The 26,837-nt window shown below is 35.3% G+C and overlaps 1 protein-coding gene across 1 annotated transcript in view; it reads left to right on the top strand.

Moving 5' to 3' along the window:
• Positions 1 to 26,837, top strand: part of LOC121063868 (ankyrin repeat and sterile alpha motif domain-containing protein 1B-like) — a 269,342-nt gene that overhangs the window by 77,835 nt on the left and 164,670 nt on the right. Inside the window, exons 6-8 of the mRNA XM_040544776.1 lie at positions 275 to 376; positions 8,901 to 9,011; positions 12,141 to 12,316. Coding sequence (XP_040400710.1) covers positions 275 to 376; positions 8,901 to 9,011; positions 12,141 to 12,316 — 389 coding nt within the window. The remainder of the gene's footprint in view (positions 1 to 274; positions 377 to 8,900; positions 9,012 to 12,140; positions 12,317 to 26,837) is intronic.

The raw sequence follows: 26,837 nt of genomic DNA on the forward strand, positions 1-26,837 counted from the left end.
TTAAAGTACCCCTAAATTTGGTTAAAGAAGCTTACTTTATATTGTCGTGAGTGACAGAAACATAAAAACAATCCATGTCAGCATGTGAATTTTAGGCTACTCAAGCTTTAAACAGAAATGGATGTTGTACTTCAACTGTAGCACAGCTGTTAATCTGCTACAGTTGTATAACTGCTTGCATTCAATTTGTCATATAATTGAGTCTGATATGCCACATTTACAATCAGAAGTACTTGAGATTAAAATTTCCACCACAGATCATTCTCTTTTTCAGGAATTGATACCAACATAAAGGACAGTTTGGGTAGAACAGTTTTAGATATTCTTAAAGAACATCCATCTCAACAGTCACTCCAAATTGCTGCTCTACTTCAAGGTAAGTCGTATTCAGTTACATTTGTCAGAGACAAATCAGAATAGGATGGAGGCATACTAAGATATATAGTAATTTCTAATTTTAAAATATTTTATTAAAAAAAAAGAGTTCTTCTTTTGACTTAAGAACATAAAATTCTTGTTTGCTAGATACACAAAATTAAGTTTCTGAATACCTGGATTTCAGAGTAAACTCTTCCCTTTTTCTGACAATAGACATTAGTATGGTGTGTTGCTTTGTACATTCTTCATTGCAAGACAATATATTGTAATGTTTCACTGCAGTTCCATTCAATTGCGATGGCAAACTAGAATTGAGATACCTGATTCATTCATAAATAACAAATGTGACTGAATGATGATGACAAACTTTCAAAACATTTCATTGCATTTTTCTCATTATCTTTAAATTAAAAAAAAATAATAATAAAGCAGGCAGTAACTCTTGTCATTATAGCAGAAACAATGTAAATTTTTTTGCATGTGTTTGTTCTCATTCATCTTAGTTTCATGCTATAAAACTGATGGAACTTCATCATTTCCTTTTTTTTTTTTTTTTTTAAACTGTAAAACATGACAGTAAAGTGGTCAAATATGAGCAAGTACATAATTCAGTATTACACATCATTCTTTCCTTGTATGAAATTTTCCCCTGCATTTTCAGATTAGTCTTTCATTAGCTGTGTTTAACTAAGGAGATCACTGCAAGTATCAGCTTCATCTACACATGTATTTTTCCTGTGAAAATGAGCCATTTTAGTCAGCTCACTATGGGTGCTACAAGTGTACTAGCTCATGCTTCAGTCTCCCTGATACCTGATAATATAAGTACATATTCTAGAGAAAATGAGGTCATGTGGCCACACAGTGTCCTTCAGGTTTTCTTTTCTTTACAGACTGGCTATTGAGCTTTGATAACCTTTTCCAATGAGGTGGTATACCAAAAGATACAAAGTTCCTCTAAGTATAATAAAAATTTTGCAGGCTGGATGGGGAGATTTCTCTTAAGCTGCAGGTTCATGTTATAGCTGAACTGAATTAACAACCTGCTGTTACTGAAAGGGATAGTTTAACTCCTCTCCATCCTTCCTATTTTCTTCTTCCCATTGTCCCATTCTGTGTTCCTTCTCCCTTATTTCCAGTTATACAGTTCTCTTCCTTATTCCCAGCTTATAGCAGATTGCAAGTTGATCTGATTCTTTTAATTAACCAGTAATATATAAAATATATAATTTATTACATATATTTAATAGTACATAAAAATAATATAAAACAATGTTGTAATTATATAAATAAACGCTTGTTTTAATGAGCTTGTCTCCTATACGACTCAGGTCCCAGAGTTAGCTCTGTCCCAGGTAACTGACAGAGACGGTCATCAAAAAGTGGGAAGAAAGGTCCGTCTGAGGCAAGCAGAACTTTCCTCTGCCAGCAGAAGGGAGCTCCTAATTTGATATAGACCATATGGTGAAACATTATATCTCACTGAGTTGCAACTATGTAGAGGGAAAGAAGGTTATTATCATACCTAAACTTCTTCAGAGAAAGGAAAAGGATCAGCCAGAGCTTCCATTTTCTTAGACATCAAAATCAATCAACCTTCAGACATAAATCTAAGCTTCATTATAATATTCCATTGCCAAATAAAACAGCTGTCATTTTAGTATCTCTGCATTGTTCCATTTTCTCTTCAGTGTGATATCCTCACAGTATCAACCTCACCGGTCAACATTTTCTTCAAAGTACCCTTGCTTTATGAACAGTAATAGCAGCACCCAAACCCATCTCAAGGGTTTGTCCTTTTTATGGGTCAGTAACTGCCCTTAGTTTTTACCACAAAAAAAGAAATTTATCAATTTCAAGGCTTCTTGGTGCTTTGACATGCAATCTCTTTCATATGTGTGCCGTGAATATATAAAGAAGTCTGCTAAGTAGTTGCAGCTCATATTACGATGTCTTGTAACAAAGAGCTGTTTATTTTTCTGTCTGCCTTATAGTCAGAAGTGATGTGCAAGGATGAACAATGTTTACAAAGATGTCATTTTGAACCTTAAGAAAACAGGAGGAGCCCCTTCAGAACTCTCTTGTGGAGCCCAGTGAGATTCTTTTTCATCAGCAAAGGGTTTGCTAAAGCTTTAACCATCAAAGATCAAGTTTGAACTGTGAGAAGAAGTTTAAAGATAAAAACAAGAATGGCACATTCAGCGCTAGCACTGTTGATGATAGAGCAGACCTATCCTGCCTCTAAAAAGCCAATGAATATATTCTTCATTGAAGTGTGGGCATTTATTCCACTGTAGCTGAAAAATCAGTGCAGCACTGGAATTTTGGGAAACCTGAATGTACTGTAATTAAGTTCAACTTCCGTGGGTAATGAATACCATGCAAAGAAAGGTCAAATGCTGAGAGAGAGTTAGAGACTTCCAAATACATTCCTATTTAACCTCCCATGTACAGATGATTGTCTACGGAAGCTTACATGTCTCCTTCATGTAGACCTACAGGAAAAAGAAAAGAAATTAATGGTGTCAGATACTGTCTGGATTTTGTAAGTTTCTTTTTTCTTTAAGCAGACACAATGGTATTGAGTTGATTCTTTCACCTTGTTGCCAGGCTAAAGTAAGATTTTATCCCCTGGCATTCTTATTGATTTCTACCATTTCCCCCTTGTATTGTTATGAAACCTAGTAACCCTAGTTAGGTCCCGAAGTATCTCTGTACAGTTTATAGTATTAACATAGAGCATAATATTTATTCCTGCCACAAGACAACAGTTTTCAAAATTTAAAACAAAGGCTGAAAGATGCATATAAACAGATTGACAGAAATAGGCTAGAAAATAAAGCGACTGGTATTACTGGTGGGCCTGATAGATAGTGTTCAATGCTATAAGTAGAGTCAAAAACCAAAGTCATAAGGAAAGATTTGAGGGAGAATAATCAGTTGGTTATGAGGATATTGATGAGAAACTTCTCTGAAGGGAAAGCAGTTCCTTGAAAGAAGAAATTAATTTACATCTTTGGAAGCAGTTCTTGGAGGCAGCAATACTAAATCTGTTCAGCTGATACTAAAACCCACAGGACTGGTAGTTTTCTGTGAATAATACTTCCAGAACTGAGGAACTGTGGATAGAAGTTTCTATTAGTGTTCTGCCTTTATATAAGGATATTTTTAAAAACTACTTTTTACAGATTATAGCTTAAAAAGAAATAAAAACTTTTTCCAGTGAGGTTTTAGAAGTGATCTTAACGTTTTTGTGATCTTTAGTTTATAATCTTTTCCACCATACTGAGAAAACAGTAATTGAAGTTGCTAAAAAAAATGGTTTTAAGAGTTATTATCTGATAGATGGCAAATAAATAATTAAATCACTTTCAAGAGCAACCTGAATAAGGCTGATTAAACTATACTCAACCTGAACTTTCTTTTTACTGCCTGTTAAATACAGATGGAATTATTAGAATAACAGTTCAAGTTTTAATTCTTTGTCTTTCATATATGTCCCGTCTTTTTCTGTGTCTGGTTCAGCTCTGAACTACATTGAGCTTATTTAAAAATACTTTATAGTGTAGTATCGTATCATATCATATAGTATAGTATTGTATAGTATAGTATCGTATAGTATAGTATCATATAGTATAGTATAATGTAGTATTATTATAGATTCTTTACATGATAAGGAAGAATTAGCTGTTTTGTTATTATATACTCAAAAAGCAGAGAATTAGAATACTGTGCCAAGTGTGGCTATTTTACAGTGCAAATGTATTTCTTGGATGCAATGAAATGACAGCATTCAGTGCTGAAGCAGTTAACAGTATTGGCACTTAGGGCCTTATAATTAGACACTGAAGATAAAAGGGATGTTGCCAAGGCTAGTATTCCTAAAATTAAACCGACCAGCTGTGTTTTAGTTTTAGCACATGTGAACGTGACACAGGTGCATTCTATACCATATTTCAACCCTTTCTCCACAGACCACTATGTTCTCTATTAGAATCTTGCTCTTTTACAATTATTATTATTATTATTTTTTGGAAACAGAATTATTGTTATTATGAAAAAAAAAAGGAGATAGTAGAAAAACAGATGAGAAAAGACAGGAGTACCAGGAAGGCACAGTAAGCTCTGCTCTGTAGACAATATGGAGGGAGATGTAATGGAAAGCTCTTTCCTTTCTCTTCTGCTGCTGCTGCTTGAGAAACTAATGTAGTTTGTACATGTTACCTAATTATTCATAAGTGGAAAATACATAAGCAGCTGCTGGAATAGAAGCAGAACCAGAACTCCTTTTTTCCCCCCCCAACTTAAATAGCTGCAATGTCATTAGTGCAAGCCTTTTGTTTATTCTCGCTCTCTTTCTCTCCCTCTCTTTCTGTAGACAAGTAGATTTTCCAGTCCCTCCAGTACACGTCTTCAACCTCACTGGAAGGATGGAAGAGATTTCCAGTCTAGAATTTATTAGAACTTTGTAGGAGGAAAAGAATGGGGGTACTAATTACAACTCCCCCCCCTTTTTTTTTTTTTTGTGGGGATTTCTCAACTCGTTTTGTAAGGCTATTGTGCAAATGCTGCATAGTATTAACTATGTTTATTAATTAACTTAACTGCTATTTAGCTGTTTCCTCTGCTACCTCAGAATCATAGCAGTACTCAGTACTTGTTTCTGTTTATCATCCTTGAACACGTGTACAAATGTCTTCTGATGTGCCTACAACCTAAACATCTACAGATATCTGGTTTCTCTGGCATTATGCTAAAATTGAGCCATTCAAATTGTGCTTTGAAATTTAGGAGGCTAAAGTCAGCCCAGCCTCAGCCTTAGCTCAAGCATGTCATCTTAACGGATGTGAAGGCAGCAGTTACCAGTTGCTTTCCTGTCATTGCTGCTCCTGTAGAGTCAGAAGGAACTGGGTCATGATGCCTCTGCTGGGCTGGGGATCATTCCTGCCCAAGGGAGCAAGGGAGCCATTTTGTTAGGAGCTTCTAGAGAGCTCCTGGGCTGAGGCAGGATGCAGGGGACCTGGCGGAGCTCAGCCAGGTGCTGGGAGGCATAAGGCTCTGGGCCCCGAGGGGAGCCCTGGTGAGGACAGCGGCAGCTGTGAAGATAGCTGCTGTTCAGGAGGACATGGAGCAGTGGAGGAGCAAAGGATACAAGCAGTGTCAGGGTGGGGCCTGCAGGCCTGCTTCATTCTTCTGACCTAGTTATTGGAGATTCTTCTGTTTGAAAAGGCACGTGTTCTTATTTTTATGCTAATCAAATTTCACTTTTTGGAGTTTAAAAAGACCTTTCAGTCTCTTGAGTGGAAGTCACTCTAGGGAGGAACTCTGGGTGAATCCAACCCGTGGCTTGGCTGATAGAGGCTATCAAAAGGGAAAAGTACTTATATTAAATTAAAGGGACAAAGATTTCTCTCTAAAAGCCACGGTTTATAAATGAAGCAAAAATCCTGACGTCAATGAGGAATGAGGACCTAGAGGAGCTGAAGTTAGAGCAAGCCTGAGCCAAGGCTTTCACTGCCCAGGACATTCGGCAGCAACTCCAGCTGAGCTGGGCCCTGTTCCCTTCATGGCTGAGCTTTCTGGCGCTCACTGCTCTGTGAGGCGAGAGAGCTGTGTGTGTCTGCTTACATGTTAAAGCTTTCCCTTTTGCTTGGCTTTGGCTTAGCACATGTTAAAGTGAGGAAGCTGGAGTTCCTGCTGTAGTTTGACCTTTCTGGCATGTATTACCTTCCTGGGGACATATTCCCTACTTCTCTTATTTCCACTGATATGGGACCACTTCTACACTACTACTTTTTGTGTACATGGCCCTTTAGATTGAGTAAGACTATTTTAAAATCAAATAGCTGTAGAAAAGAATGCTACTAAGCAGGCAAATTTTTTGAAATTCTCATTATTAATCCTTATTTAACTGTAATCTTCTGTTTGAGTCAACAGATGTAAAATACTCCATTCTTCCCAGTTTGGTGAAGAACCATCTCTAGCGTGCGTATGTTAGCACGTGTCACCCACCATGATCCTGCTAGTCATTCCCGCTGTCTGTGGAATGTGGAACAAGATGACATGATGCAGAAAGCTGGTGAAAGACACATTATGCATTGGCAGGTTGTGTCCTGAGCAGACTTTACCCTCCCCATTACGGGAATGAGTCTTTTCTCTAAACTCCGTGATACCACAACTGAGGAAAATGTTCTGGTCATTAAGTGGTCTAACTGGCTAAGCATGCCTTTGTTCTGAATTATCCTTTTTTTTTTTTTTTTTTTTTTTTTTTTTTTTTTTTTTTTTGAGGAAAGTGATGGAATCCAGAGCAGTCTTTCAAGTACACCATAGTCAGGGCAGATGGTGGTTAACAGTACCATCTTTTTCAGTGAGTTTTGACAGGCATGGAAGATGAATTTCTAACTAGCTGTAGGTGAAGTGAATTTTGGTGCTGATGAAAGCATCCACTGCTTTTGTGTAGTTTGTCTTTGGCTCTTAAAATAGATCACCTGATTTGTGTCTGTTTCTTTGATAACATGGGTAAGTTTTCATTTACCTAGACTACAAACTCTTACAACCGAATCCATGTCTTTATTGTTCTCACATGTACCCCATAGAATTTTCAATAGCAGGAAAAACAAGTTAGAAGTCCCACAGAAGTCCAAAACTGTATGGTACTTTTTGTTGTCCTGTTCTAAACCTCTGTAGCACTCTGTGTGCTGAGCCTTTTGCGGAGGTTTTCTGGAAATAATTGTGTAGTTTTTAAGTATTTAAGAGACTTACCTCAAACTTGGGATTTCCACCTCAGAACTAGTCTTCAGCAGGTAAGTGCATTGGTCTGAAAATGGGGCTGCCAAAGAATTAAAATAGAGTACTATTTTAAAACCAGAGTCTTATATGAATATCAGACTACAAGGTTAAAATTCTTCACAATCCCTCCCCTGCATTTCCTTTCCTAATAATATCATTATCATTATCCAATAATTTGAACACTCACACCTGGTAGAACTTTATTTTTGGTGTGCTTTTGGACAGTTGCAGAATTGTCAAGCATATATTTTCAGGCATGATTTTTTTTCCTTTCCTTTTTTTTTTTTCTTTTTTTTTTTTCTTTGCGTCTAGCTTCCCTTTTATTTCTCCTCCACCTCATACAGTAACGTGACCAATAATATAGCTGACAGAGCTGGAAAACATTCCAGAGCATTTTGTCATGCTGATGGTTTTCTCATGGTCTTTTGCTTATAACTCATCTTTGCTTCTTTGCTTACAGCACTACACACAAAAAATAAAAATGAAAAAAATAAATTTGCCTATTTTCATATGGAGAAATATATGACAGATTATCCAGGGGACCATTACAAGCCATCAGACATAATGTAGGGCATTTTCAAATCTTACAGACTTAAAAACTGGCAACCTGCATAGCATTCTGAAACCGCATGCTGTTCTCTGCCATTTCCAATTTCATTTTCTCAGATGCCTATTTTATTACAGATTGTATTTGGGTTTTGGGATTTGTTATTTAATCAGGAATAAAAGCAAGCTAAACAAGTGTGTTGTAGACTGCAGAAATTAAATTAGAGAGATTTTCAGTTTCCAGAAACTCTTCAGTCCTTCAGTGTGAAATTGATGAAAGTGGTTATTGTAGTTCACTGTGGTGTGTGTTGCCATTTGTGCTGTTGTACTTACTGTCTGGTTAGGAAACCTCAGGAAATCAAGCAAGTAAAGATGTAAAATAACTGCCTGAACTGAGAACCATTCACTCTGCTGGAAAAAAAATAATCCACTATTGCATAAATTAATTTCTAATTTATTATTTAATATTTGTCCTGGAATAGCATTCATTAAAGTCTTAGCGTTTCATGGAGCTAGACTGTGTACAAAACCACATGAAAATAATGTATGTTTGCACAAAAATAATAGTAGTGAAACTGAAGTCTATTTCATTCATCATTCCAAATTTACCTGTTTTTATAAACACAGTCATGAAGGTAGGACAATGGAAATTTTAAACATAAAAGGGAGGAAAATTTTAGAATGCAGTTTTCTAGACTGCTAGTTAAATCTAAATTTTTTTTTGACAATGCATTCTTTTTCCTCATGTACTCAGTCTCTGTACTGCAAGTAGAGTATTTGGTCTTTTTAGTATCAATATTTCCACTCACTGTGAACATCTGTAATATCATGACTAAAAAGTCTTAACAAATTTAAAACAAAAGAAGACTCAACAGTAATAATATAATGGAAAAGTTACTTGGATATTTCAAGAAGACAGGAAAAAGACAGTAATAGTCACAACTCATTAGTCTTACAATGAGATTTCTGTAACAGTTTCAGCAGATTATATGAGGTAACTGGCCATTATAGTGTTTTATAGTATTTTCAATAAATGGTTGCCTGTAGCAATGTTTGTGAGTAATTACAAGGATATATGAAAAATTGGAAAGGGTTTTATAAAAAAAAAGAAATAGCAAATATACTTTTTGTTGGAATAAACCAGTATAATTCATGAGTTTAAGTGTATTTGTGTCTTTAAATTACAGAATATATGGAAACAGGAAATGCAAGTGTTTCAGAGGAACGCCCACTGGAATGCGCAGAACATCAGTCTTGCATTTTGTCCCCAGAAGTTCCTCCATCTCCAAAGGCTAAAAGTAAATACATGTACTCTGTGAACAAAGAAGCTGTATTAAATTCTCTTTACTATTAAAATTATATTGCTAACACATTTATACAAACATATGAATTGAAAAAGATAAAGAGAGAGATATTGAGAAGCTTTTTTCCATTATTAACTACCTATCTTGACTGCGTACACTGTAATCTGTGTCATACAGGGAAACGAAGAACTATTCTCAAAAAGGACAAGTCACAGATTGATTACTATGTATTATATTATTTGATCTTAAATCTTTTAAATTTATATAGCATAATGCATTTCATAAGTAGAATAGAAGGTTAATAAATATGCCAAAATACTCTGCAGACATTCAAGTCAGAGAGAGAATTTGTCACTATGAGTACCTTTTCCAATTGTGTTACATTTGGATGACTCTTTCAAGGACCATTTGGGTACTGCTCTCCCATTCTTCCTGCAGATAAGCCTTCTAACATACCTTTCATGTAACCTCACTGTCACTGTACATGTTCTTACTCACCCTTTATGCACCACAGTCTCTTGAGAAGGGCATTTCCTGATTGCAATGTAATTGTGCTGTTCCATAAAAACCAGCCTATTGTAGAACCAAACCTCATTACTGGCTTCTAAAATCATCCAAAGTTAATGCAATTGACTGTTGGCAAATAACTCTGCCTCTCCTTGTTGTTTTTTTTTTTCTTTTTTTTTTTCTACCCCCCCTTTTTTTTTTAACCCTTTTTACCATGGGAGTTTAATTCATGAGAAAACTAAGCTTACTGCTGCAAGCCAGATTATGATCTTCATGGTGACTGTAAACAAATGCTCTAGTTCCAGTCACATTTCCCATTGGGATACTTAAAAGTTATATAATGTATGAAAAGATATATAGTTCCTTTGAGTTTAGTAGAATCATTCATGAAGTCAGCTACCCTATGCAATAGAAATGTCCATCCTGAAATTAAGTAGTAAATAATTCTAATATATGTTTTACGTCTTAATGAAGTCATGATCTCTCATTCGATTTTTCCACTTGCAAGATAGAAATACTGTAAAATATGCTAGTTTTCTTTTCCTCATCTGTTGTGTAATCTGATTCTAAAGGAAAGAAATTGCACATTATTGTACTTACCATCCATCCATCTGTCATTTTCTAACAATCTAATTTCAAATAATTTAAATTTAAACCCAATTTGGAAGAGAGAGAGATGTATCAATTACCTTCCTGAGACTTTCATGAAAATAGATATTTGGATAGAGGGGAGAGACCTTAACTAGTACCTGTACTGAAAGAAACTTAGGCAAAATTCATCTTTTATGCATTCTTTCTGGCAGCAGTTAGCCAGTTAGCATACGCTTACAGACAGGTCAGTCAGCACACTTGCAGTTCCCATCTCACCACACTCAACTCATTCATGCCCAGTAAGAAATATTGCAAGGCATATATAGAAGAACGCGAAGTTTTTGCACTGAGAGCAAGCTAGGGGACATGAACATGAATCTGTAGGAAACAATCTGTATTTTCTTGGGGGCACTCTAGCATGTTTTAAAAATTGTTCTTAACATTCAGGTCTTTTACTTCTGATTTTACTTAATATTAATCTGCAATAATTTCCATTTTCTAAGTAGAAAGCTGAATATAAATAGTCCTGATTGCACCTTTGTTTCATTTACAGGTTTTGAGCAAACTTACCATTGACTAAGAGCAACAAGAGTTTTGAATACATAATTTCTATTACTTAGATATTAAAATTCAGTTAGATATTTTTAATTAAAAACTTCTGTTCTTGGCTCTAAAAATGCAGTCATAACTGGCCATAATTGTAATTTATAAAATATTTTAGAATAAATTGTGTCATTAATGCTTACCTAGCATACCGAACAATGGAAAAAAAAAAAAAAAAAGAAAGGCTATGAAGAAAAATGGCACATAAAGAGCTCTAGAACAAGCAGAAAGAATCTTATCTGGGCCTTCTTTAGTTACATCAATGTATGTATATGCAGTTTACATATGCTGAGCTTAGTATGCTCATTCTGTTTATTCTTCGCTGCATTTTGTTCCCAAGGATGGAAAAAAAAAAAAAAAAAAGAATTATCTCTGTATTTTATTAAGTAGAAGGACTGTAGTTTCCAACAGTATGACTCTTGGAAAACACTCATGAGAAGAGGTTTCTTACTTGCCTCTGGAAAAAACTTTGCTTTCATTTACATGTTTATTATTATTACTAAAGATAACTGTGTAACACATATGCAATAGATTATCAGGACCTAATGGAGTTGTTTCTAAGACAGAGGCTTTTTACTCCGTGGAGGTCTTCTGCTGCCAGTGGGCTGTTTGCTGAAGAGTTAACACTCAATGTGATTCTAATCTTGTATTACTCAATGTAATTCTAATAGTTATCTTTCTAATAGTGGCCCTCAGTGCAGACATACAAAACACATTGTCCTACTATTTTGGTAAACTGCTTAACTGAAGCTATCTGATAAATGAAGGAGAAATCATGAAATACAATACAGAATGCACTAAATATGGGTTTCTTATAGTCTGCTGTAGGGAGGTATATTTTAAACTTTTGGTTTTATCCCAGTATACCCTTCCACCATTCCAATAAATTGGGTCCTGGGAAAGTGAGCAAGAATTATTTGTAAAACAACTTTGATGGGACAGATGTGCATTCTCAGAAACTCAGTTCCAACCTAATTAAGAGCTTATGGAACCTATGTAATGTCTTAACTGATCACAGCAGCAAACATGAATACAATATAGAGTATGGAACAGTAATTTTATGTGTTTATAGCCACTTTCCTTTTTTGGATTAACCTCACATGTTTGGGTAGTTGCTGTTTTTAGCTACTTTTCAGAGCTAGAAAACAGAGAAAGGGTAAGTACATGTTGTCTGTCATCCTAACTAAAATACAAAGTATAGGGAATATGGAAGTATGTAGATGTCTTCCACTGATTCCCATTCTACAAAGAGACACTGTTAGTTTTGAAGGGAGCATTGTGCATGAAGATCACTGTTTAGATGACCAGGCATAGAATGTAAGAAATATCAAGCAAAAATGTAAAAAAACATGCATTTCCTTTTTCGGCATAAATGAGCTCTGATATTCTAAGTATTGACTAACGGTATGTCTGTTTTTAAAGGTGAAGCTGTGACGGGAGAATTATCAAAGCTCTTAGATGAAATCAAATTGTGCCAAGAAAAGGAATACTCTTTTGAAGATCTGTCTCATACAATATCTGATCATTATCTGGACAATTTTAGTAAAATATCAGAGGAAGAACTTATGACCAGTGGAAGCCAAACCAAGCTTAATGTAGTAAGTAAGATGGGATACAACGACATTATATATACATATATATATATTTTTATGGCACATTCAAGAAATAGTACAAGAGTAAGCATAGTACAAGCCTAACAATATAACAGTAAAAAAGAATATAGTGTGCTCATTATATATTATATTCATGTAGAATTTAATGTTCCCCTAATTTTATAAAGTTATTGTCTGACAGACCTAAGAAAAGCTTTTGATGGCACCACTAATATGACCAAAAGCTCAGGCTAGTTTGTCTTTTGAGCATGGGGAGTGCGAGGAGATGGTGTGTTTTTTTTTTGAGAAATCAATTGAAATCTGTGTGCTTAGTACCATACCTGAGACTAAAGGCTTGTAGGATCTAATCAGAAGTGCCCCCCAAAATAAGAAGCTAACCATCTTCAGTTATGATTCCTACACATTTTATTTCCTGGTAGTTAATGGTATTAAAGACTGAGTGTCTAATACTGAAAATTGTTGTGGTTCTGATACTTCAGTGATTTTCAACTGCAGTTAAAAATTTAACTTGATTAATACGATTCCTGTGAATAAAGTCCTGTAGGATTCATTTTTTCATTACATGGTAACAAGGCACTTTTTTTTTTTTTCTTTTAATTGAATTCTCTTCCTCAGTAAGTAAAGTAAACGGAATTGCCCAGGAAATAATGCATGGAACAGAGCGAAAATATTAAATGCTAAATTTCAATGTGTTTTTTTTTTTTTTTTTTAATAAGTTAAGAACAATTATGCTCATGTGCAGGGAGAAGCATAACAAGTTAAGGAATTTTATGTGCTGAAGGATTTATTACAATATGTGTAGACAGAATGAAATTTACAAAGATGGTTAGCTGCCCCGAAGTGCAGTAGCTACTTTTATAAAGTCCTTCTACATTTGAGCAATTAGATACGTAACCCAAATTGAAGTCAGTCTAAACAAGGTACTGAACCTGTTTAGGCATTTTTATGCATCTTTTTAGTGTCTCTCTGTATTTAGGTGGTAACTGCTATTTAAATCTGCTCAGCTGCTGTTTTGCAGGAAATGTAATCCATATAATTCTGTCTACTTGGAATGAAATTTTTAGTGACCTAAATGAAATAGAATGTGAATAGGAAGTATTCAGCCAGTAAATCTGTAATTTACCTGGAGCCGGTAAATCAGGCAAATACATTTGCTGAGATTTTATCTATTTGTTTATTGAACCAGAGGTGTAAACAAATCTTCAGAAACAGGGACTGGTTAAAGCATATTCTGTCTCTTTCCTACTAGTGAAACAAGCTTTTCTTTCAAAGAAAACTAGAATCAGGGTGATTGTACACGCTCCAGAGCATGTTTTCCCCTAGAGTAGACCCAACTACACAGGCTTATATATGGAAAGAACTCTGCTTTGATGTGAGATTTTGCTGTTTGATCTAAAAGACCTATTTCATTTTTAAAAGTATTTTAAGGTTACTAAGTCTGTTCAGTTGCTGCCTGGCTGCCTAGTAGCCAGAAACTTTGTTATCCCCAGTTTGACATTCGGTCTTATAGTTTGGGCAAGTGCTGCCTTCCCTTGGTGTACAGACTCCCTGTGTATTGCATGGGTAACATGAAAACCCACAGGCTCTGTAAGGAGCCATCCAGGCATCATCAGGAAAAAGCACTGAAACGAAGAGAAGTGTTTAGCTCTGGTGCAAAGGTTAATGTTGCCAACTATTCTGGGGGCAGAACCAACAAGCAAGGTGGTTGTGAAGGGTGGAATGAAGGGCGATAACTGAAGAAACCTAAATGAGTATTTATATATAAGAATGTAGATATACAGAGAGAAAGAGATAAGTAGAAACAGATATAGACATGGAGAGGCATAAATAGATTCCTGGATATGTATTAATGAAGAGAAAGATTCTTACAACTTTTTTCTGACTTCAGTTTTCTCCTTGCTGGGAAGCTTCCATAAATAATATCAGTAGGGTAAGTGGGGACTCCTCTGTTTTCTACATCCATTTAGCTCACATTCATTGCTACTGCATGTGCCAAGACCCTTTGGAAGCAGGGGCAGCACAGGAGTGTGGTGACACTGGAGCACAGACTCTTTCTGCCTGTGGGACAGAGTGTTGTCTTTCTCTTTTACCAGCTCCAGCACAGGGGTGAGAACTGCACCAGGTGAGCGTCTACAAGTGAGCACTTGCTTCAGGTTCAAATCAGCAGTTTTTCCCCTAACAGGCATTGCTGATTGAATCAAGGCAGTGTCAGCTCTGAGCTGGTGCAGAAGTCAGTTCTCCATTGGTAATGTATCAGGTGATGTTATGTCCTGGACAAATGTTGGTTCCAGAGATAATGATTGGTGCAAGCTTTTGAACTTCTGTAATCCAGTGATCTGAACAGGTTCCAAAACCTGTCATGTTGTTTTTTGAACCTTGAGAGATTCTCCAAAGGAACTGGCTGCTAGGAGACATCATATCCCTCCCTTTGCATCATGCTATTCTTCAGAGAAATAGGAGGGCAAGGCTGGGGAACTTCTGTTGGTAATAGGAGCTTGTGAGTCAAGACCTGGTCAGTTGGAACAAGGACCATCAGCAGCCACCTCCTGAAGTTAGCTAGCATGGGCATATGAAAGAGAAAGCTTCAGGAAATGGGGGATGTTTGCTAGCTTTTTTTTTTTTTTTTTTTTTTAACAACTGGTTCTTTTGAAGAGGACCAAATCACCTGTGGCACTGCCCTGGCTTCATAAAGTTTAGATTGATTCAGAACTGAAGAAAGGTAAGTCTGTCTATCTAGTACGCAGTTTGGACTTCTGTCCTGTTATTTGAAAGAGCAGAACTCGCTGTTTTTGTTTTGCACAAGGATACTGCGGATGCTTACTTTTTAATGCAGTAACTGGACCATAAAAGGCTTCATCTGGAAAGTGGGAAAGTGGGGTTCAGTTCTCTCTATGGAATAAAGATGGATTTAACATCACATTTACAGTCTCCCAAATAAAAGGTCTGAGTTGATCCCCTCCAGGATTCTTTGTGCATTTGACAGCCACTGGAAAAATACCAGTGCAATCCTGACAGCATGACTTAGGACTGCATATTCACTAGTAATTCTGTTCTGTCTCTGGCCTCAGATGTCTTGCATTGTTTGTTAATCAATGATAAAGCATCTATAGAATACTACATTTTCTTTTGAAGAAGTTGTGTGTTAGAACTCTCTTAGGGCAAGGACAGAGTTGAATCCAGTCATCCATTTGGCAAGTTGTTGGATGAGTAGTGATCCAACTACTCAACATGTTTTTCTGATATGTTTGAATTAGTGGACTTCAACCTTCAGTACAAGCTTTTTATCAAATTTTGCATTGAAAAGACTACATGTTTTACTACAAGTTTTATTATGTTTCTGTTGACCAGGTGTATGACTTGCGACATAAGGCATTAACAAAACCAGAGGTTAACGTGTTTACAGTATCTTAAAGTCAAATAAGAAGTGGAGTTTACACAGCTCTGATGTCAGGTGAAACTGAAAAGGAGGTTCCTAGATAAAAATTTTTGGTTTAGTCACCTTAATTCCAAATTACAAGTCAGCTCTGTGTTGACGTGAGTAAAAATGCCCCCACAGCACAATTCCATTCCAAAAGCTGAAAGGGAAACTGGATAAAATTTGGAGTTCTGGAAGAACAGTTTGTGGACCGTGCTATCTTCCTGAATAAGAACAGAGGATAAAAGCTTTGAATGCTTGTTTGTTAAATAGTACAAAGTCATGAGAATAAGTATTTATTTGAAGAGCACATTATTAAGAATAAACTAAAGAAAGTTAAAGCTACACCAGAACCTTTACAATTTTCAGTGCTTGATTTTGCAACTCTGTCTTTGTTTTTATGTACTTCTGATGTGCTATCATGTAAAATATTCCATATTTTCTTAATCTGTCTTCACTAGTCATTAAAGTAAGTGTTGTAAAAGTTATCACACAGCAACCCCCTGTTCATTGTCTCCACAAATTAAAGGCCAGATTGAACATAATTTTGTGTCTGGAAATGGGGATCATTATGCTATTTTGGAGTGAGCTCCAAAAAGGCGTTTATATATCTAGGCATCATTTCAGTTAGAATTGAGCATTTCTCTCAAAGGCGCATACACTGGATGGAGTTGATGTTGGATTCATAGATTTTTACTCCCGTTTCCCTTCTGCCTTATTTTTCATTTTGCTCATTATGACTTGAATATAATCTTTAGCTCCTCTGTGCATGCAAAGACATGGAACGCCTAGACAGCTGCTGCACAGGTGAGCTGGGAGAGTTTTCTATCTATGTATTTGTTCAGTGCTGGCATATTACCTAGTACAATTTTACTATGTTTGTGAAGTGCATTACTTTAACTCCAAATAACTGGGATTTGACTGTTCAGCAAATCAGAAAATGAACTGTGCTTCCAGAATATGAGATGAGAAAAGATGTAGGAAAATCCTTGATTGTAACAGTTCAGTTAACTTAGGAATTTCTTTTTAAAAAATTAAACTGTTTTAAGTACGATTGCTAGCAAAATCAGGTTTTCACAATAACCTATAGTAGTTTCAGTTTTCAAAAAAAAGTATAATTTTAGAAGTATTTATTTTCCAATAGATGGCAGTCTGGCTCAGTAATTTCAAGAACAAAAGCAGCCATCTTATATAAGAGTTTTCCAACTTTTTTCATTGCTAGGTTAAAATCATGCATTTTTAACACAGTTGATAGTACAAACTACTTTAAAATGTCTCTAGTTCCTATAAGAAGAAAAATTTTTGAATATCATGGCATGCATTTAAGCTACAAACTAAAATCTCAGGGCTAAATTTACAGGTATTTTATTACATAGAAGTTACATGTCAAGTGTACATTCAAAAGATCTCTGTGAATTCTAGAGCAGGTAAGAAAATTTAAATGGGTATAACTTGCAAACCAAAGATCCAGAAGAATTAAGTGTCAAGAAAAAAAACACAAGATTGTTGCAGTGTATATTGTGAGGAATCTTCCAGAGCTCCTGCAAGTAAAATGCTTTGATTTAGATTCCTCTGCTCTTGGAGTACTAACAAACATCATTATCCATTTTTTGTCACGTTTGGGGTTCCTGTGTATGTACTCCTGTGGGAATGAATTGTTCTAAACATGGTATTAAAAACACAAATATGCTTTTTTATTATGATGTACTTACTCATTGTGTTTCTTAATTTAAAAACAATCAGTAAGTTGAGATTTTTTTTTGTGTGTCCACATAAGAAAAAATTCCTATAGATACCAATGTTATGCTACTTTTTGTTTGCATGTGTTTGCAAAACAAAAAATAGAGTATTAAGAACTTCTGCACTCCCCTATGCATACATGTGCATGTATATATATGCATATGTGCAAGATATACATGTTGGATACAATACATTTCAATCTTTTTCTTTTGTAATTTTGATAATTTAATGAACATTATTAATTGACTCAATCAGGTTTATCTTATTCTGTTCAGAAGGTGATTATATATTTCTAATCCTCAATTAAGAACGAATATGAGAATTGTTGTGTTCCTTACACCGTGAGTATAAACAAATATTCTCCATAGTTGGAGTTAAGGAACAACAACAACAAAAAAAAGGGCAGAGAAATTTTGAACTAATTTTAAAATAATAAAATTCTGCCAGACACACTAAATAAAAATGAAGCTCCAAATGGAATTATTTTCTTCAGATCAGTCGTCTTAATCTTGTGTGGTACATATTTGCTTGCAATGTTTGCTTTTGTATTTATGCTATTGTGTTGAGAAGCATAATACATAACCTATATTATAGATTTGCAAGTGGAAATGCAGTATCTTTGGATTTGTGACATAAGTTCAGACTAAAGAAGATACAATTCCAGAAAATGTTTTCGTTCTTTTAAGATTCTACTTAATTACCTGGAGTATATACTGAGAAACTTGTTATCAGGTGCCCCCATTTTTTTGCTTACAGAATAAAACTGAAGTACTAAAACCATGTAGGATTATAGGGGCTGCACTACAGAGGGATTTCTCAGAAGTGGCAGCAGTACATCTGATTAAATTTAATGTGGTTATATAATAGATAATAAGGGCTGGCAGCAGTAATTTAAATTTAAACATGAAAAAAGGTTCTGTATAGTCTCAGGAAAAAGATTTGAATTTCATCACAAGAATATAAATGTCAATTTATCCTTAATTCTGTCATCCAAAAAGGGAAGTTGATACTTATGTACACTCAGACAGAATGAGAAAAATAGTCTTAAAAACTTGTCAGATTAACATTGTTGGAAACCCTGATGGTACGCATTCAAGTGAAGATTCACTTTCAGCTCCCATGTCAGAAAATCAAGGTGAGGTTATATAAAGACAATAAAGCTATGATTATGGATTTTTTTTTTTATGTTTAAGAGATTTGAAATGATAGAACTGTGTGTTTTGGAAATAAGTTAGTTTAGAATGAATATATTAAAGTTGAATACAATTTATGCGTGGTCCGTTATTCTTATCTTTTATCTAATACAAAGAAAAATTAATTTAGATAAAAAGCACATGCACAAAAATTTGAAAGTGATTACTTTTTATTTTGCAAAGTAATAATCACTGGAATTTGTTGAAGAATTTTGAGACAATTTAGTAGGATTATTTGAGGATTCAATAATACTGTGTTTTTCTTTAACACAACATTTAAATAAATAATGGGTGTGCTGAAATAGTATAATTGCTGAGTGATTGCTATCTTGGATCAAAAGTGGCATCTTTGACAATATCACACACTTGCATATAGGCATTATTTGGAGAGTGAGACAAAATTCCACATGATGATGATGGGCAACCTAGAAGTATGTAGCTAATTGATGAGGATAAATTAAAAACACATTCAAGAACAAATTCAGTTACTTATTTATTAAGGAATATTAAGGAATTTATTATGGAATAGTAAAACATTCTGACCTTATTTTTTGGGACTCCATGGAGAGAAGCAGGTATATTTTAAATTATTTAATATACTAAAAATTACTGATTTTGATAATACATCTTAGCTATAATTATTTTCACATTTTGTCTTTTTGATGTCAAAGAAAAAATAAAAATAATTTTACCAAGGGTCAGTGTTTGGAATACTTTACTTAATTCCCTTTTTATGATAGTGATAGATAATTTATATATTGCCAAATTATGACATGGAAAGGATATTGTATTGTTGATCCCTAGCTCTTAGTTCTAGTTTGGTTACAAATCTCATTTTACAAGCAAATGCTAAGTCTTTTTTCTGTTGGAAATAAAGATATGAAAGCCATCCCTCACAGGGTATATAAACCTTACATTTTAAGATTCCCTTGTTGCAAAGGTCTACCCACTCTCTGAAGATAAGATTATATAACTTTATAAATTGTTTTTAAAAGCTACCACCCAACTGAAAACCATCTGTTAGTTCCAGTTTCTTATGCACACAGTGGTATTTCCCACTGAGAAGAACTGTTGTTGCTGTAATTTGTTTGATCAGACATTTATAATCTGACATCCAGTACCAAGCATCCACAGTTTCTGTCATCAGGTATGGTACCTTGCTATAAGGTACTTTACAAAATGGTTTCTAAATTCTATCTAAATATGAGGTAGTCATTGTAAAGAAGCAGAGGGAAACATACGAACTTCATACAAATGTTTGCCCCTTCTGTTAGTTAGCTTACCTAGCCAAGGGAAGTTCAGACATTTCTTTGTTATCTTTTCCTAGCCTATGTTCTGCAGTTATTAAAAGAACTACAGTAGGTTATTTTCTATATCTGTAAGTTATGCTATGCTTCAGTACAGCATCATAAAGATTTCTTTGTTGGAGGGATCCTAACTGCAACCCGGTGGAACTCTACATAGAATAATTTGCCCGGTGGCATGCTTCACAGCCGACTAAATTAGCCTGCAGCTCCCTGCTGCTGTGATTTCTGGTAGAAGTATTGCTAGACAATCCTCCAGTGTGCTGCACAGACATACCCTGTGAGACAGTCAGCACTTATTTAAGAATATAAAATCCTGAAACATGACAATGATTTAAACTACATGGAGTGAAGAATAACTAGGGGGAGGTGCTGGCCAAGCCACCAGTTCATCTAATCTGTATTAATAAGTACTACTACTTTTCTGCTATAATGGTTTTCTGAATATTTAGTCAGTCTGCCCAATTACATATGTGTGGCAAATTCCTTGACTCAGATACTTGCAGGAAAATAGCTTACAGACATATGAATCTTTCTGAATGTAGTTAGGTGTTTACCTTGCACTGGTGTGTAAATTTATCTAATCCTTTTGCTCCAATCTGCCACAGTGTTTACCTCAATAACCCCTGTATCAGGATGTTTTGCAGAACGTGTGCGGTATGTATAGGCATTTTCTTTTATTTCCCAAGTATATACTTGCATTTATTCTTCCCTGGTAAAATCTGACAGAGTAGAAAAGAACAAATAGTTTGTGCACATCCTCCATAACTTGCAGTACTTCAGGCTTGTTCTTTCTTAAAGTTTTTATTTTCCTGACTAAGTAATCCTAGCATTTGCAAGTTTATTTTGTATGTAAATCTTGCTGTGCTACCAACCACTTTGCTTGCCCTGCTGTGGACTCTTTCATTCTAGCTAAATCTCTTTTACATAAGGATCTCAGATATGGGGGTAGCATTTTTTTCCATATAAAGTCATTATAATATAAGCTTTTCAGATCAAAGAGCTTGTTTGTTTTCATGGCTATAAAGCTGTATGTAAATTTGGGATGTTCTGCAAATGATTTGTACTACTTTATCTACTTGAGAATCCTGTTGGACAGCTATGTTTATTAAATTAACCACAGCAGATCCTTGCATTTTTTCACAAAGACCATTTTAGATCAGAGACTGTCATACACTGTAGTAGTGCGCACATATGTAATTTGAAGACTAATCTCTGTGTCATTATACTCAACTGGGTACCAAAGAAATCTACTAATCTGAGCAGGATTACCCAGGATCTGTAGACTATCAGAACCGATCTTGAGATCATTTTACCAATATGAAGAATATTTGCTTTAATTAGATATTTTGTGTGTGTGTTATTCAGTGTTTAAGTGAACCTTCTTTTTCATCCCCGTTTGTGCCTTTCCTTTTCACTTTTAAGCTGCCTGTTCCATTGTGGGCATTCTTGCCAGGTTTATACAGCAGAACACTTGGCTCTTCTTTTTCTTCCATACTCTCAGTACCCATTATCCTGTGAGTGTGCAGTACTGAGCAACATGGTGTGCATTTTTAAGTTACAGTTTCCGTCTTAATTTGGGATTTTCTGAGAGAGTTTCAATCACTTCTGAAAAACAATGAGAAGATAATGCTATGAGATTTTCATCTAGAAATGTGATTTTGCAATATTAACTGCAATGACTTTGTGTCATACAAAAATAAATCATCAACAAGACTGATGACTTTTGCTATTACTGCTAGCTATTACTGCTATGACTGGTATCAGTCAACAAAGATATTTCCTTCAAGCCTTGGCTTTCCCTAGAGGCCTGCCAAAAAACTGTCATGGACTCACACTCTCCATTTCCCATGGGTTTCTCCTCTCCTCAGACTTTTCTCCAGTACTTCAGCCAAAATGAAGTTTGCAACTTCTCCCTCACAAGAGAACAAAAAGTTTTTTTCAACATGATCTTCCTTTATTTTTTTTTTCCTTAAAATTCATTTTCTTCCTAATCAATCAGAGTATCGCCAGCACAGATGTAGAAACTCCAAAGGTACGATTCAGCTGTACAAACATTAAGTATCTCATGTCGCTGCAGATACACAAGGTGTCTTTTGCATGAGGCTAAAATGGGCTCTGTCATGCTTTCTGGAGCAGTGATTAAGGTTCAACAGCTACCATGCAGTGTCTAAAATAGCACAGGATGCCTGTTATTGGCAGCTGAATCCTTCAAATCAGTTGCATAAACAGAGACATCTAGTCCTGTTCTGGTCAGCAGCTGAGACACCTTCATGGGTCTCGCAGATGTGAAAAAGGGCTTGAAAAGTTGTGATGTTCTAGAATTGAAGTTAGAGGCAGAGTACCCAATGATGGCACTTGACCTCAGTGTAGAGGCAACTTAATCAAGACCCAAATGTCCATCCAGTAGATGGGCAGTGTTAACAGTAAGGATTCAGAAATATTTGTGAAACTTTAATAATCCATTTGAGCAATAGACTATGTAACTAAGTATGAGACTGACAAAGAATGTGAGGGACCTCTCTAAAATATAGTTACATTTAGCTTTTAGTTTCTAAAAACATATTTAGTCTCTTTGAAAAAAATAGTTTTGGTAGTTTTTAAAAAGCATGAGCTTGAATATGTAGGAGATTTATTTTTCAGTCATATGTAGGTGTTTACCATAGGGCAAAGGTAACTGAGTTAATAAGGAAAGAAGGAGAATGAAGTTGCACCAGGGCAGGTTTAAGTTGGATGTTAGGAAAAAATGTTAGTTTTAGGTAGGATGTTAGGAAAAAATTCTTTACTTAAGTTGTGAAGTTTTGGAACAGTCTGCCCAGGGAAGCAGTTAAGTCACGATCCCTGAAGGTCTTCCAAAAACATGTAGATGTAGAGCTTAGTGATATGATTTAATGGTGGACTTGGCAGTGCTAGGTTAAAGGTTGGACCAGAGGGTCTTAGAGGTCTTTTCCAACCTAAGTGATTCTATCATTCTATGAAAGCTTTCAAATGTACTCTTTTCTATCCCACAAACTTAAAACAAAAAGTAAATAATTTTAGAACTTTTTAGCATTTGATTTTTCTGCATGTTACATTGGTAAGTTTTTCTGTAATATTTCTAGAACTTTCCCTCTGTTGTCAACCAAACCAGTGCAGGTTTGGTTGTGTGTTTTAATATATAGTGACGTGAGAATAAATGAGTGTTCTACTATATAACAGGAGACAAATAGTAGAGAAAAAATGATAAAATTCTTAAATGACTTTTGTATATACCTGAAATCAACATTGATTTCATGTTTGCTCCATTAGTATAAGAATAAACTCATTAAGTTTGGAACTGGCAGATGAATAAAGCCTGATGATTACCATCTGATAGGAAATGCATGAGAAGAGTGAAAACCATATGGGTATGTCTCTCATATGTTTTCTGTTGTGAGGGGAACAGCATAGAAGTTTTGTCCTTATGGTCTAAACAGAAGATGGAGTGTACAAATCCGTTAAAGCTACGTGGATCCCTACAGGATCCATTAAGGGATGGAGATAAATACCAATGTATTGTTTCACTGTATCATATTCTATGATTCTTTTGAAGTTGAATAAGCAGGTACTTTCTTAGCAGTAGCAGTCCCAGTTTCCCTTGTTCCCTTCTTCTTAATAAAAGAGAAAAGGATACGAGTAATATGAATGGTCACTATTTTGCCATACTTCAGAGGGCAAAATCCCACGATAAGATAACACAAAAAGAATGTTTTCTTTAAAAAATATTTAGTAGATGAAATTAGAACATTTGGGCAAATGGACATTTTTGTACTACTTGCTTAATTTCTTTCTTTTTTTTCCCATCCTGCTTGCAAAAAACACATTCATTTTCTTCTTGACACATAAAAAGAGATTAAGTATGTTTGTCCTTAAATCTTGAAGTAGCTGACCACTCATGACATAGAGTTTCATTACATTCTGTTGACAGATTTTTTTAGTCCCTGTGAATAAGCTCAGCAAATAGAAAAAGAATGACAGAAAAGTACATTGGACCAGATTCTTACACCTCCCTAAAGTATGTGATCAGGAGTAATTCAGAGTTGAGGGGCAACTGCATGATTTTTACAATGCATTAGAAATGTTTGCCCATGGAATTAGTGTAGATCAACAATGTACTATAAATGCACTCCTTAGTCTTTCTCTAACTTTCCTATATACCAAAATCCTAGTCTGAGTTCAGTGGTATAACTTTTTGCACTGAGATTAGAAGCAGAAACTAGGGTTACTTGGCCATACACACATCTGTTTTTACATTGCTTTCTCTGCTTTTCCAGAAGCATGTAAGAGTTGAATGATTTATACCATTTTTGATAATCTGTTTTCTTTTCTCTTGTCATCTGTCCTTCCTAATATTATTATAAGCCTCAGTTTAGTGCCATGAGGGAAAATCTCGGAAGAGGCTCTTCATTTTTATTTGCTTCAGTAGTTATTTGAAATTGAGCAGTTTCTATTAATACTACTGTTATTATTTCTGTTGATATTGGTACTTTGCCCAATATCTTTGGAATATGAACTATTAAAGCCCGCAAAGAAGCACCCTCAGCACTGCCAGCCAATCTTAGACACAAATCATATTAAAATGTAATAATGTTTTATTCCCATGCTGAACTTTCTTTTAATTATCAGTAGTTGATTCCTTACAGGTTTTGGAATATTTACTACCCTGCCCTTTTCTCTGTCCAGAATGGTGTTTCCTTTAAGGAATCTCAATAATTTTGCCATATTACTGATTTAGTCATAGATACTTCATAAGAAGTAGTATTGCGTAGGAGTTGTAGGTGAAGGCATGTCACACTGACTTGATTACCTTTTTTTTTTTTTTAATGGTACTTTCAAGACATTGTATGATCATTGGCTAAAGAAAGAATTTAAGTATTAGCTCTTAAATTACCGAGGAGTATGTCTGGAAAACAAAGTAAGGGTGTACTTGTGTTGGGGTAGGTCTGTCCATACTATGTTGAATATACCACAGCTAAAAAGAACAGTATAGAAGAGAGAGCGTGGGAAGAGCAATGAATGTCCTAAATCTTCTGGTAGTCCTCATTAGTGAGATAACTGCAATGAAATGACTATTTTAATTATATAAGACAGGAAGAAGCAGCAGCTTGCAGTATGTGAGCTTCATGCCGGTAGTTTTTCTTGCCATCCATAGCAAAACCTTTGCCTTCCTAGTGAAGACGATTTTGAATTCTGCTTCCACATATCTTTTGAATTAAGAAAGAGTAGGAGTGGGAGACAGGATTTAGCTGGACTCTGCGTAAGTCAGGCTGCACAGAGAATTGTTGACAGTGCTGGTCAACATCGTCGCTGACAAGAGATAGTTGATGTGCTGTGCTATTCAGCAACTCTTATGGTGTGTGTGTGTGTGTATATATCTGTGTAATCCTTTTTTTCACCTGTAGGAGAGTCTGAGCCCTTGTACATTTTACTGAGATCAAAAGGTGGATTACTGTTTGACTGATCTTTTCTAGTTAGGCCTTCAACTTCTGTAGCCCACTGACTTGACTGTCAAGTGGCATCATCCGGCTGATTTTTAGTTATTCTACTGTATTGTTTTTATATTGTATTTAGCATTTAGGTACAATATGAGAAACTGCTGGCAATTTGTTACTAATGGATCTAAAGATAATCTAGTACAAATGTTCTTTAAGGTCTTTTTGATTAGCTGCTCTTAACCAGCATTCATCTTCAGATAGATGACTCAGTGCTGTATATAATTCCTCTTTAGAATGGCTTTGTCTGCTCAGGTATGGTTTTCTCTTATGTCCTTCATTAAACCAACAGCATCTTAATGGAATAATAACTGCATTTTCAGTAACACACTTTTACTGAGAATATGTATGCTAAATAAAAAACTGCACTGGAGGAGTAATAAAGTGGTGACTTCTGCCTACTCAGTTACCACCTGATTTTTCCCCTACTTTAATTTCTGTTCCTTCTGCTCTATTTCATGACAAATAATGTATTTTCTATAAGTTTCATCATTCTGCCACCCACTTACCCACCCTCTCTTTCACAACTTTAAAAAAAGAAAAATACATGGTTTACAGCTGATTTGCTTTGCAATTACATTGCACTGAGTTTTTCAAATGTTATATGATAACATTCAGATAGTATAGGGATGTTGAATACAGAGATGCCTCTGTAGTTATTCTCCAAGCAGTATTTTCTTTACTTTCTGTGACATTTAAAGCAAAAAATGCTGGTCTTTGCTTTGAATTACATTTTTATTCTTTATGAAAAGTAAACATGCTTAAGCTTTTATTTCTATTTAATATTTCTGAAAATATTAATGGTCAATTTTGCTTTTCTGCAGGCTCCTGTACCTTTCATTGTCAGTTTTTCTCAACTGATACATGAATTTTTCACAGTGAGTCACATTTTGGAATGAGTCATGTGCATATAAACACAGTCCTTGATACAGGGAGACACATAAGCCTGTCATTAACATGAGAAATCCCATTAACTTAATTGGAACTATTCATGTGCTTAATGCTTAAGACTCAAAAAAAGTTGCCAAATTCATGCATTTTTGCATAGCCTACATTTGTGTATGCCCGTTCTACATACCAACTTAGGTCAAACCTCCTATGCCTGTGGGATGGGAAGACATCCTTAGAAATGCATTTCTGTTGCATAGAGTGTCATTGCAGACTATATGGCTTGCTGGACTGAATTCCCCCTTGGGGCTTTATCCTTCAAAGCGATAAATTCTTTTTCCATGGCCAAGCGAAGCTCTTGAAGTGCTTTGATATTAGGTAATATCAAATCAGTTATTCTCAGTTAATGCCAAGTATCAATACCAAGTATCAATAGCAATCAATACCAAATACTTG

This window comes from Cygnus olor, chromosome 1, assembly GCF_009769625.2.
Source record: "Cygnus olor isolate bCygOlo1 chromosome 1, bCygOlo1.pri.v2, whole genome shotgun sequence".
Taxonomy (NCBI): domain Eukaryota; kingdom Metazoa; phylum Chordata; class Aves; order Anseriformes; family Anatidae; genus Cygnus; species Cygnus olor.